Here is a 15,085-nt window from a genome sequence, read left to right as displayed (position 1 = left end):
TATGACTTTTGAACACCGATATACTACTGTTGTCCTCTGTTCTCCGAAAAAAATGTTTGCACCAACTCGTCAGAAATATGGCAGCTGGTTTTCACTTGTACCGTTTGATTTTGTAATTTTCCATTTTTGAAATGCGTTGGGTTCAGTATTTTTGTTTTACACTTTTATCTGCGAGTCTGTTATATGTACGACAAGTGTACTACTAGCACATTCTAACCGGCAATTATGTTTAAAAAAAAAATACGAAGGTCTCTGTTGGACAATTTAGCTGGCTCTTTATGGTAATCATTTAATCAGAAAACCGACTATTTTGACGACTGAGAGGATCTTCGATGGTTTATTTTTTATTTTTTGCAATACAAAAATATGTTCTAAACATTAATTACAGCCCATAATAAGTCCCGTTGTTAATCAACTAGAAAAAATAATTTCCTGTTTGTCCATGGATTTCAGTATTCGATATGTCAGTTTTAATTGGTCCGAAATATCTTTCTTAGATTCGCAATTGTACAGGCAGATCTCACAATGACAATTAAATTAAGCGTTTGACAAAAAAACATGGATAAATCATATTTATAGTCACAACAATATCCGCGATTTCCCCAATGTCAACGACAATTCATTTCAAGCATAACGCTCAATTAAAGTTCACATACATGAGTGCAATCAGTATTATTATGAGTTTGAGAGTTCAGTTATGAGTGTAACTGTATTCTCAAACTTATTCTTTTTCTATTGAAATATAAATTCTTCGCCCATGATGGTAAAGGGAGGTCAATATATTTTCTACTCTATGTATCCGTCCATCCGTCCGTAAGTCACTTCGTCAAACTGGTATCCTATTTGTATAAGAGTTTAAGATCCAGTTAAGGTCACATTAAACAAAAATTAGTCAACATTTTAATTCAAAATGACTTTTTATAAATATATGACTGTTTGTCAATTAAAGTTTTTCACAAATTTCCCAAGTTAGTTCGCGATAGTTCTTTTTTAATTTTTTATAGAAACTAAAATTAAAGTTATTGCAATTGACCCAAGATTGTGCAACCTAAAACTTGATCGAACAATTCCGAAATTTTGTCTTTAATCGTTCTTGATGAGTATTTCTTCAGAAATGATAGGATTGTAGTGAAATCGATATTTTCTTTGATATTTATAGAGAGTTTTGCATAAATTTACAATTGAGATCTTCACATAAGAATGTAGTATAAGATACATTCCCACGAGCAGACGATTACCTTTCCCTTTTTTTTTTGAATAAGTAATGTCCATTTTTTGTTGTAGGTTTTCAGTTGATACTTTTCCATCATATGCCCTTTAGTGATTGTCAAAAATCAAATAAATAACAGCTTAAACCTTTTGACAAATCTCAAACACGTAAAGCATATGTTATTAATCATTTAACTTCATTACTGGTTTCCCAAATATAACTGTTTTTATATCATTATTTGGTACAGCTAGCTATGATTTTAAAATGTATACAATATTTTCCCATTGCTTGTTCTATTGTTTTATTTCGATACTTGGGTACTGGTTACAAAAACGTTCTTGCTTTGAATGTCAACATTTAGAGCATAGTCCAAGTATTTGTTCTACATTGCGATGGAATGTTTTATTCATCCTATAATTGTTGTCTGTGTCTCTCATTTCCTTCTGTTTACACATTTCTCGTTCAAATCCAAGCCGAACTAAACTAAATATTAGCAAAACTCGGCATGCATTAACGTTAATGTTAATCATAAAAGTTACTGTTGAAACTACGCATACTTGATTTTCGTCTTTTTTCTATCCCGTATGGCCTTAATGTCACATGGCCATTACTGTAATCAACTGAGAAGTATCGAGTACTGGAATACTTCGGGTGTGAAGATGTTCTGTCCAAAAAATGTTTACTGTGACATTTAAGCATGGCTTTTATTCGAAGTCTTATCTTTTTACTAAACAAGCAATAAATAACTGGGTTTATTCCGCTATTTGAAACAACCATCCACTGAGCTACCGGTGAAATGTATTTGATAACAAACATAAGCGAGTCGTAATCCCTAAACTGATCCATTTCAAAGTATACCCAGAATTGTATTATATAGTTTGGCAACCATGATATGAAAAAGATGATTACAACTACGGCTAGCATTTTTACAACTTTGACTTTTGATTTGTGAATAACACCATTTGCTTTAAAGATTCCGGGTGCATTTCTGTTCCACACACGAAATCCAATGAATGAATAACAGAATATAATCAGAATAAGTGGAATAGCATAAAAGAACACAAATATTCCAATAAAGTATACTTTTCTAACTGTTTCACTTGGATACGTTTCAATACAAACTTTCAGTAAGCCACCCTGTAATATTAGTTCCCGGTATAAAACCATAGGTATACTAACACCAAGTGAGAAAACCCAAACAAAGCACATTATACACTTAGATGTCGTCCAAGTCATCTTGTAGTTAAATGTGTAACATATAGCCAGGTATCTGAAAATATAACAGAAAAAAATTATAATAATAATAATAGGTTATTCAAAAGAATTTAAGGTAACCTTCATATCTTAATATACAAATTACGACTCATTGATTATATGCTTAAAGCAAAGCTAGTCTTAGAAAATATGTTCAATGACCTTAAATCTACTTTTTCTGTAGGACAAGTATAAGTATGATGCTGTGATAATTATGAAATTGAAGCTTTATGTCCTTTGATAATCAGTCAAAAACTAAATAGTGAGTCACGGACATATTTCACTAATTTCTATAGAACTAACAATACTCTGAAGAGATGAGGTGATTATGCTACTTCTTAATAAATCATAATTGTCTGTTCTAACAACTTAATATACTGTGATAAACTCGAGTGACGATGTGGAATCTCCTAATTATGGATATTTTAACGTTTTGAAAGCTTAATGTTATTAAATCATATCTAATAGTTTGTACGCTCATTGTCTGAACATTTTCTGTATGTTGCTTAAACCGATATATTAATATAAAACATTCAGGTGTTGTTTGTTGTGTTGTTTCGTACTCACGAAAAGATGTACTGCTCTTATTACAAATAATTAATGTTTCCTTTGAATTCAAAACTTGCGCGTTTCTCGATATAACTAATTAAGAGATTTTTGTAATCGATTTTGAAACAAATATGTTTTATGATAATATATGCTTATTTTGTTTTGTTAATTTTTTTTTAATTACGGAGGGGATCTTGGCTTTTTCACTAGGTGTTTTAATTTTGGTTGAATGTTTGTTAAATACTGAATGCCTACCGATCTACAGCTATGGCAGCAAGTGTATTAACAGATGCACACACAGATACTGTTTGTAAGTACGGTGTTATTTTGCACATCACAGCTCCATACCGCCATTCTGTAAAGAAAAACATATTCTTAGGCATTTCATAATCACAAGTTTAAAAAAAATTTATTGGCTTTCATTAGATGCTTGCTTATTGATAACAGTTGTTATATGTATCCATTTGAACCAAAGGTTGAACACGATACCCATTAACACTGAAATAGCGCTATTTTTATGCCCCATTTATTGGCATTATATTTTCTGGTCTGTGGGTCCGGTGTTCGTTCGTTCGTCCGTCTGTCCCGCTTCAGGTTAAAGTTTTTGGTCGAGGTAGTTTTTGATGAAGTTGAAGTCCAATCAACTTGAAACTTAGTACACATGCGCCTTATGATAGGATCTTTCTAATTTTAATGCCAAATTAGAAATTTTACCCAATTTTCACGGTCCACTGAACATAGAAAATGATAATGCGGATGGGGCATCCATGTACTTAGGACACATTCTTGTTTCTTCTGTTTTTATCATAATTTACATGTAGGATAATCTAGAAGTTATGTATAGAAGAATGTTAATATGAATTCATTAGCAAATGTTGATAGTCGACAACTGTTTATATTGTATGTAGAATTTCACTTAATTAGCATGAATGGCAGGTCAGTTCTTAATGTTGAACTTGATAAGACCAAACCACTATTTGTCTATACCCAGGTCATGTTTTAATATAAATAAAGATAAGACAAAGTTTGTTTGAATTAAAAAGAAGGGAAAATAACTATCTAAGATACTATGTATGTGAAGTGGGGTTCTAGTAAACTAACACTTCTTATGATAAATATCTCTGAGGATATAGCCGAAATTTAAAACTACGAATCTAAGATGACAGAGATTGAAAAGTGAGAACCTTAGATAAAAGCGATTAAATATATGTAGGACTCTAAAGTGCGATGGTCACGCTAAAGTGCGATGGGGACGCTAAAGTGCGATGGTCACGCTAAAGTGCGTTTTTCCGCGAAAGTGTGGACGTTTGCATTATGACGCTACAAGCCGTTTGAACATACAAAAATTGACATGACATTTTACAAGACAAGAAAAGAGATACAAATGAAACAAAACAGTTTAAGTCGGTGATATACGGAGGAGTTTTTTCCAACAATGTCATTAACTTGCGTGAAATAAAAGCCACTTTTTAACTTTCTAATTGAACTGTCTGTAACTTGAATATTTTTGTACAATATGTATTGTCATGTCTGTGAAAGACATGGATATTCGTCAACCAGACAGTGGCCTACCAAGCCATAATATGATTAATATTGGAAGTTTTTAGCTATAGTTTATCGTATGGCTAACCCAGCAGATAGTAGTTTTTAAAGACTAAATGTTATCAGAACGACCATTGTAAAACAATTGAAACGAAAACATAACAGACTGATTTATACAGAACTTTATGACCTAAGACGTGGAGCCGCGGCTCTAGTTGAATAGCAAATTATATAAACCACACAATGACTCGTGTACAACAATTCAAAAGAGAAAAACAACGGCATATTTTATAAACAATATACAAAAACTAATATTAACACAGAAAAAAAAAAACAAAGACATTGCCTGAACCCCATTCCCGTAACACCAACACACTTTAGCGTGTCATATATCATCGAACTTTAGTGTGGCATACCATCGCACTTAAGGCGTGTCATCTGGTCGCATTTAAAAAACAAACAACCATCGCACTTTAGCGTCTGGCACCATCGCACTTAAAGAGTCCTATATATACCAAATTACATCACCATCTTAAAACGATCATAAGGATTATTACATTGATAATACTAAAATTAAATCATGATTACCCTGTATAATGTATTATACATTATTAAACACTTTACTCGAAAAAAAAAATCCGGTATTCGGGATAATAAGTCATATGAAGTTAATAGACATATTTTATCTCAACCAGTACAAGAGAAATTATCTATTAAAATTTCATTGATTGGCTGAAGATTACAAATATATTAATTGTTAGAGTCGTTCTTTTCACGCACACACAAACTAATATTATAGAAATGCAATTATAGGCACCTATATGAAAACAAAGTTTTAAAACCCAATTTTGGAGATAAGCTATTAGTGCTAAGAATGATCTTCAATTAAGAAAAAAATTATTAAGATATACAATACAACTCTCAAGTTTTCGTATTTAAGAGGGAAGACCTTTGTTCAGGAAGATTTTTTTTAAATAAAGGCAACAGTAGTATACCGCTGTTCGAAATTCATAAATCGATTGAGACAAAAACAAATCCGGGTTACAAACTAAAACCAAGGGAAACAAATCAACCATAAGAGGAAAACAACGAAACAACAGAAACACTGAAATGAACAAAAAAACAAACGACAATGCAACACACAGAGAAACAAACTATAAGATAACAAATGCCATTATCCTGACTTGGTACAAGACATTTTCAGAAAAAAAATGGTGGTTTTAACCTTTTTTTTTTTTTTTCTTTTTTTTTGGCTAGCCGAACCTCGCTCTTTTATGGCAATGTTAAATATAACACTAAAATGACACCATTACACAACAGGAATACAGAAAAAATAAATGCAAGAACATTCAGGATACACAAATAAACAATACAATAGCACATTTCGACATGATAACCACAGAATGAAAGCGAACACGCAAACCAACAACAGAAATACGAACTGTCTTTCACACGACTGGGTCAACGTCACAAAAGTGACGTCACAGGTAAAATCAGTTGTGCGTTAACTTTGTATAAGGCAAGATTTATCAATGTATTTTAGGCATTTACATGAATCATGCGATCAGAAAAAAAATCTTAGTAACCTAGAAGCTTAGGATATATCGATGATAAAATTGGTACAAAATTACTGATGATTTGAAGAAATGTTTCCCTTTACACATGTCTACCTTCTAAATATACGAATGAATAATGAATAAAATAAATTCACAAAAAATTGTGACTGGTTGGTTGCAGATAAAGGTTTTATATCTGCAATAGTTAGTTTGCAAAGTGTGTACACTCGAATATACATCATACAATTACTCAAGTATTACTGAGCCGTTTCGGTTAATTGTAAAACACGAAGATTAGATTAACCCAGTTGCCAGTATGTCTATGCAAGGATGGATTCAAGTATTAAATCTGTTATTGCACAACAAATTAAGTGTGTTATTTACTACGGCAAAGTTGACGTTCGACTATTTTGATTGGTTTGTTTACACCGCTTTGGTTTGATGCCACTTAAATGTTTAAACTCTTTGTAAGAATAAGGGGATATGGTATCATTTTCTAGGTTGAACATATTTGTATATGTATTCTACATACTGAACAGATACGTTACAATTTTTATATAATTACGACTACTTGCACTCGTTCAGATGGCAGTGTTCCTGCTCTAGAATGATTAAATGAAATATTTTAAATGTTTTATTAATATAAAAACATTAAAAAAGATATTTGCTGTATATAAATAAAATACATATAAAAGTATTATTAAATAACACAAATTAGGACGATTATGTGATTAAAACCGAACTTAGAGCAATTAACGACCGTAGTATTTGTGTCAATACATTTGTTATTATTTTAATCAGTGTTGGAAATGACGTAAACAGAAATAAACTTTATTTGTTCAAAGCAGTAGCATACTATTTTAGAAAACCTTGTTGAAATAATTATTGACAATAATCCCTCAAACATTAAGATTGCCAGAAACCAATTCAAACATTTATATAAATCACTGAATGGTAACGAACATTTCCTATGCCGATAGAATTACACTTAATTGTAGTTTATGATGTTGATTTGTATCTCTGGTTAGAAATTATAGCAAGATATTACCGACATTTCCGGGAATAAATTGCCTCGATATTATTATCAAACATATCCCGGTAATTATGTAGACAAAACAAAGCCGGTCGATCATCGAATAAATCCAACAGGTGAAAGCAGATATTTGATTTGTAATTTGAATAATTACAGACCAAGATTCTCTTCTTATCCCATCGAATCAATTAAAACAAGCGTATGAAAATTTCATTACGCATTAAAAGTATTTCTGGTTTAATATATATATATATATATTTCAGGAACAAAAAAAAAATAAACCATTGGAATACATAACAAGTGATGTATCTGATTGACGTAATTTCTATAATCATCAGAATTTTTCTCATATCTTACATTAAAACTAACTTGATTTTGTTTTAATTTCACAGACCAAGTGAACGCCTTGTGGAATGAGATTGAGTTTTGTGGCAGGGTTTTTACATGCTCTTGAGTAGGAAAGCAGCGAACCAAATTTAGTAGAACGAATTCTTTCAAGAAGGCTATACATTCTTCATTTCTCAAAACATACACAGCTATGGCTGCTTTATATCTTGATTTGACATCTGAAATTGATCATCAGGCTCGGATGAAATGGTGTATTTTTTTATTTTACCAGCACTTTATCATTACCTCTGCTCGTGGACTACTGGTCTTCGAAGTAGTCGGTGCTAAGGTTCCGTTGTGATGCTGAAGGGCGACAGACGTTAACTGTTGAAGTAGGACAATGTGCGTCGACAGGTAGAGCATTTCCTTCTATGCAGGCATCAAGCGCCATGTATACTATGTCTTCCTTAATTTTCCGTTGATAGCTAAGGTTGGTATTACAATCTAAGATAACAACTTCTTCAGGCAAAGTTAACTTTAAGTGGATTTGGCTATTATTTTAAGGTTCCGTTTTGGTAATAAAGATCTTCAGTGATTTTGAGTGATTATACATCACTTAGACTAGCTTATAAACGTTTTGGATTCAGTGTTTCTATGAAGAGGAACACAAACGAGCGCTTCGGACGCATCATATTAGTTAAGTGTTACTATTTTTTTTTAGATAACCTTGAAGACAACAAAAATATTTTCAGTTTTCCATTTTTAATCTCTCCTTTTCTATGAAACTACATCACGACAGCGCCTGTTTAGTATTTTCCGTTTCTCTGATTTGCAATAAAAGTTTTACATGCACAAGATGATTACATAATGCCATCCACGTTTTATTTTTGATAAATTTTACAAGTTTTGACCCTGACGATATTTTCATAAATTGATGTGTTTTTACATGCTTCCTTGGGTGGTCCGTGTGCAGGTATTATACTATTATGAGAATGAATCTTTCAAGAATATGACCGTTTTATCGGGAACAATGAGGAGTGTTTTTTAAACACTTTAAAGATATTCTAATGTTGAAAAAAAAACACATTTGCAATTAAAGAACCTTAGTGAGCGCGCTAACATACCCCACGTCCCCACATTGTTATTGGAGAAATTAAATAAGTGTGAAAAACAAAATTGTATAAGAAAAAACAATGTATCATAATTTCCTGTCAATATGCACATCTACATAATATGTCCTTATTATCTACAAAATTTCATGAAATTCTGTTGTGTGGTTTCAGAGAAGTTGAGATGACAAACTGTTGCAGAAGTATATTGAAGCAAATAAGTTCAAAGGGACGTAACTCTAAGAAAAAAATTGAATCGTAATTTCCTGTCGATATGCACATATCTACGTAGTATGTCCTTATTATCTACATAATTTCATGAAATTCTGTTGTGTGGTTTCAGAGGAGTTGAGATAACAAACTGTTGAAGTAGTACCTTAAAGCAAATAAGTTCAAAGGGGTGTAACTCCTAGAAAAAAAATTGAGTCGTAATTTCCTGTCGATATGCACAACTACATAGTATGTCCTTATTATCTTAAAAAGTTTCATGAGATTCTGTTGTGTAGTTTCAGAGGAGTTGCGATGACAAACTTTTGCAGTAGTTATTTCCTGTCGATATGCACATCTACGTAGTATATCCTTATTATCTGAAAAGATTTCATGAAATTCTGTTGTGTGGTTTGAGAGGAGTTGAGATGACAAACTGTTGCAGTTGTACATTAAAGTAAATAAGTTCAAAGGGGCGTAACTCCTAGAAAAAAAATTGAATCGTAATTTCCGGTCGATATGAACAACTAAATAGTATGTCCTTATTATCTAAAAAGGTTTCGTGAAATTTTGTTGTGTTGTTTGAGAGGAGTTTTGATGACAAGAAACAGGACTGACGGACGGACAGACGGGTCAAAACATTATACACTCCGCAACTCGTTGCGTGGGGTATAATAAAATTATCAATTTTCTAGCGATAATTGGGACAAGAAGTCATTCTTTGCATGATTAAACTTCTGTAAGCAGATCATTCCACACTAGAAGTTGTCTCATACGAAGGATTGTATCAATAAAGTCTAGTCTAGTCAACTAATCAGAAAGTTTAACCATTTCCACTTTATCTATATAAGTAAATAGTAAGAAATCCTTTCGAGATATTCAAAACCAATGTAATTCAATCTTAGATAACGTGTTATACAATTGTATATTTAGTGATGATTAAATTGTTTTCCATTAGAAAAATGCATAATTTGAGATTATGTTGAAATGTTTCTTAAGTAATAAAGGTAAAATGTATAACTTCGAAAAAACATGCATCTTATTCCATGGTTTATTAAATAAGGTCACAAAAACATCCTAAACAAAATTGAATTTGAGCATGAGCAGAAGATGTGACAAAAACAAATTTAGAATACACGAATAAGATAGAATATCGATCACTATTATCCCATTTGGAGAAGAAAAAAAAATTCTCTTTACGGTAAATGTCAAAAGCAAGATAAAAATCAATGTGACATGTATAATGTATACTATGTTTCATACCATTGAATGTGAAAAAATATTCCAAGGATTTGTCAAACGGGTATTTTCAAAAACTTTACCAAGGTTTCGGTCGTGTGGAAATTAAAGTATAAACCCTAGACCAAAAGAGGGACTAAATAGGACAACCAATACCGCCAAACGTTTGTCAGACGGTTTGAAATATTATTCATAGAGTAATTACATACCTTTATGAAATAGAAATTTATAAATCAAATGTATGAGTTAATTCAAAGATTAAATAGTTTACAAAATAGATATTTGGTACTAGTATAGTTCTCTAGTTTCAAAAGTAGGTTTAAAGACCCCGAAGCTTATGGCCTGTGTTATTCAGCTATGATGATATAAAATTGTCAAATAGTGACGCATCATGAATGTTGAATAAATATAGTGTATGGTATACCGTTAAACTTATGCAACTATTTGTATATGACTACGTCGTGAATTACGTGATTGAACTTCAGAAAACCAACTGTCACAATGAAAATCTTCTAGATGTTTTTATATAATCATGAATGTAATTGAAACGTCAAAACCGTCTGGTGGTGAAATAGATACCGATTTAGAGAAAAATAGTATATTCATGACGGCCAAGTGTTTTGGGTGAAGAATATATGATGAACTACCGTTGTTAGTGTGGTAAGAAAAGATCATTTATAGTTTTGACATGGTCAATGTTCATATATAACCACAAATCTACACTCCGATCTATAATTAAAAATAAATTGGAATGCGTTTGAGGTTGAAGTAAAGTATTTCTGAAGACATGTGAAAATCGCTTTATTTATCAAGATTTATTTGCACAATACACCAAAATGAATAGAATTTTGCATGGTTCAAACTGCACCCAGCATGTATATTTAATCATGGTATCCTTGGACGGTTATATTCTGTTTAGAATCCAGTCGTCCTATCTGAATTAGGACCTAACAAGTATGGAAGAATGTCTTAATTACTACTTCCAAGTGACCGAAAACTCTTTGAGATGCTTGGGTCGATTGTAAATTTGACTAAATGTTTCTTCTCTTCCCAGCTGTATTTAAGGGTTCTCTATCTTCCATTCGTCCTATCTGAATCAGGACCTAACAAGTATGGAAGAATGCCTTAATTACTACTTCCAAGTGACCGAAAACTCTTTGAGATGCTTGGGTCGATTGTAAATTTGACTAAATGTTTCTTCTCTTCCCAGCTGTATTCGATGGTTCTCTATCTTCCATTAAGTTCATATGTTTTGATCTTATTGATACACTGTGTTATTTGTGTTGACTATAAATGTTCTTTTGCCATTGAACAGTATGAAAACGACAATTAATCTATCACATTGCAAATGGATTAATCATGAAGTGAATAACAACCATGTAAAAAATTATATACATATCAGCAGTTTTAAAATGGTATAGACATTTTCATTAATGTTTGTTTGCTTATCGTCGAGCGCAAAAAAATTAAGGCATATTCAGGCCTAGAACAATTTAACAGTTAATACAGCAGATAAGATCTGTCATGACTGAAATAATAACTGAGAATATAAACTATATTGTCATTGGAAAAGTTGCATAATACATTTGAAGTAGAATTACCAACTACTAGTATCTAATTCAAGTTATTCACTATTTTCATTTTGTTTATCACGATTTCTTCTGGAATTTGAACATCCAATTTTTAAGATGGGTCTCAATATATATATATATATATTATAAAATTATATTTATTTTACTGTAATATAAAATTTGTAAAATAAACAAAATGACAACAAGAACATTTTCCACATATACGCAACTGTTAACAAAATCAACACTACATTCATAGGAACCTCAAGGACATCTATGACAGCATTTTCTTATATCGAGTGCGTCTACATTTGTACCTGTTCTTCGCCTGAATTTTGAAAGCTCTCTATATATGTGTGGAAGAAATCCTTGACTACTCCTCTTCTATAGCATTTTCCAGTTCTTATAGTGTGTTCTGTTTATAAATATTTGAAGACCGGCGATTTTTCTGGAAATTTCATATCAATAACTGCTTCCTGCTCAAGGTACTGGTTGAAAATTTTGATGAGCGAATGGAATAACCATGCATTCTATGTGCGCGAAATCGTCGCATATTGAAACATCATATCGTTTTATGATTTGTTGTTTTGACGTTCACCTGTTATATTTTTAAAGACCGCTTCACTGTACCATGAGCCATATAAGACACCTGATGACCATGTGACTTATGTTAAATACGAGTGAGCCTAATGCTGTGACAATTCAGATATGGATGTAGAGGCTTCTCTTCGACAAGTTTTAGTAACAAATACTTTAAAAACAAAACAAGATCATTTTTATTCAAAAGTCATCATGCGTATTTTTTAAACAAAATCCACTTTATATCACAAAAATATTGAACTCAGAGGAAAATCAATTCGGAAAGTCTATAATCACATGGCAAAATCAAATAACAAAACGCATCAAAATCGAACGGACAAGAACTGTCATATTCCTGACTTGGTACAGGCATTTTCAAATGTAGAAAATGGTGGATTGAACCTGGTTTTATAGCTAGCTAAACCTCTCACTTATATGACAGTCAAATTCCATTATATTGTCACCGATACCAGAACAGAAAATATCAGTAATTGTCAATTCAATGTTACAAAACAATCTATTACTGAATACATATTTAAGGGCACTCGAAATGTTAATTAGATATGTATGGTAGATCTTGTTCATTCAAAATTTCAGGAAAAGTGGTCCTCTTTTATGTTACTGAGTTTACAATACATGTATAAACAGATATGATATCATGTACCTTCCTCATCAATTAAAACCATAGTGATAATTCCTCGTGCAAATATTTAGTATAAAATTAAGTCATAAAGCAGATAGAAAATATGGCGATTAATTTATAGTAGTATATTTTTAAAATTGCAAACATTAATAGATATAGTTAAACAACCTGACCTTTTTTATATCATGGCAGGGTTATACACTTTTGTTACGCCAAAATAAGAGAGCACTGAACTTTGTAAGATTGGTGATAAACAAACATTCATTTCTGGCAATCTAAACTTATTGATAAACGAATTTGCAACATTAAAAACAATATACGTTTTTGAAATATGGGAGAACTTGATAATTTTAGCATCAAAACCAAGACTGCTAGTGTGGGGTATATCATACCATCATACGATCTCACTGTCCATGAAATTCTGTATCCACGTTAATATTTTTGTTCTATTTTTTTTTTATTTCCCCTTAGCAATTAAAGTAAAAAATTAATGTCACCAACACCACGCCCTGAAGACTGCACTATGTATTTCTACTCAAAAAGTAGACATCATCTAACCAATTATTCGATTGTTTATCGCTTTGTTGTATCTAAATACACTATTTAGTTTAAATTAAACTACGCAAGTCTATCATTTGTTGTGTTTTTGAATTCCTATTTATTCTTTATTTAAATCAATTAATTGGCACTTTATAAAAGCACCTGTTTTTACTCGGTTCATTTACTGTAATGCAACCTCTAGGTGGGCGTCATTAAAAATAACTAAATATAATTGTACTATTCCAATTAATTAAGAAAGGTTTATCTGTACCGTTCTAATCATGTAAAAGAAGTGTTTTGCTATACGCAACTGTATTTTGCTTCATTATCAACTGTTATAGTATCGTCTAATCACAAAAGAAAAGTGTTTTAAAACCAACAGGTTTTCTAGTTTTTTTTTTATAAATGTAAGGCTGATTCCAATAGTACATCAGCGTGTCTATTATAATTAGAAGAAAATTAGAAATTAATTAAAGTTTATATATCTATTTAAGTAGAATCCTACTTGTTACACTATATATGTAATTCCAATGGTCCCATTTATCACGAAAGCTGAACGGATTAATTTCCGATAGCTTGCGTGAAAAACGAAACTTGCTAACATTAGGAAGAAAAGTTTGATAATTTAAAAGAAGTACTCAGAAGTGCAAATGGAAGATTTGCCACAACCATTAGTAAAAAAAAAGAAATAACTAGACTAAGTGAATGACATAGTCAACAAACAACTACACCAAAAACTAAATATATTTAGACACATGAAACCGCGGAAGAGTTTGTGTGGATCTATATTTTTTTTATGTTCTACAATAATAACTTAATGATATTAGTATACAATGAAGGTCCATTTGTTTTGAGATATTCGACATTAGTGAAAGTGCTATTGAGTTGTATTAATATTGCAACTGTTTTCAAAACTGTAATTTAATAACTTTCGCTCTTATATATCAAGAGTCTGTGTCCATGCATTATAACAAATACAATGCCGAGCTCACACTATCAAAATTCCAAGTTTAGTGAATCGCAAACTATTGGATAAAACCCTAATTAAAAGATCACATCATAATGAACATATATACAAAGTTTCTAGTTGGTGTGACCACAACCTAATCGTTAACTACCTACTAAATGCAAAGTGTGATTTGCAAAACAAAAGTAGGTATAGTCACAGATTTTAATAATATTTGTCACACATGTTTCCATAGTTTTACTGAAGATTCATATAAAATAAATGCATTCAGATTGGAGTTATTGTGGCACTTTGATTTGACGATCTATATTTGTATAAGTTGTTAACTTTTTAATTGGAGAAATGACTGAGCAATTTATCTGTTAAAACTGATTTTTTTTTGTAATTAAAAATGTTGTTAATATGATGCGAAGGTTGTTTTTGTCATAATGTGTCAAACAGTTGGTACAGTAGACTGGAGTAGACGGCCAATGACAGACTTCTCACGCACGTACGTTCAAAACCCAAGAATGATAGAAATAATCTTGAGAATCGAATCTTCGTATCCTCCTAGTGTAATCGTTTATCGTTTGTTATAATGTTATAATATATAGTTCACATACATATATTAAGTTTTGTTATTTTTATCGAATATTTATAACAATAAAGAGAAGTGGTATGATTGTCAATGAGACAAATGTCAAAAAAATCAAATGGATAAATGTGGGAAGATCATTTCCCATTTCTATCAAAAGTTTCTTCTATTGATTATTTCCATAA

The 15,085-nt window shown here is 31.4% G+C and overlaps 1 protein-coding gene across 1 annotated transcript in view; it reads right to left on the bottom strand.

Annotated features, from left to right (window-relative positions):
* Nucleotides 1-328: 328 nt before the first annotated feature.
* The window catches only part of LOC143045714 (neuropeptide SIFamide receptor-like), a 33,472-nt gene continuing 18,715 nt past the window's right edge, over nucleotides 329-15,085 (bottom strand). The window contains exons 2-3 of the mRNA XM_076218428.1: nucleotides 3,269-3,368; nucleotides 329-2,480 (exon numbers count right to left, since the gene is read on the bottom strand). Of these exons, the coding sequence (XP_076074543.1) occupies nucleotides 1,733-2,480; nucleotides 3,269-3,368 (848 nt within the window). The 3' untranslated portion in view covers nucleotides 329-1,732. The remainder of the gene's footprint in view (nucleotides 2,481-3,268; nucleotides 3,369-15,085) is intronic.

This window comes from Mytilus galloprovincialis, chromosome 9 (genome assembly GCF_965363235.1).
Source record: "Mytilus galloprovincialis chromosome 9, xbMytGall1.hap1.1, whole genome shotgun sequence".
In the NCBI taxonomy this organism is placed as follows: Eukaryota; Metazoa; Mollusca; class Bivalvia; order Mytilida; family Mytilidae; genus Mytilus; species Mytilus galloprovincialis.
Note: the sequence above shows the minus strand (reverse complement) of the source record. Positions and strands in the feature narration are given on the sequence as shown.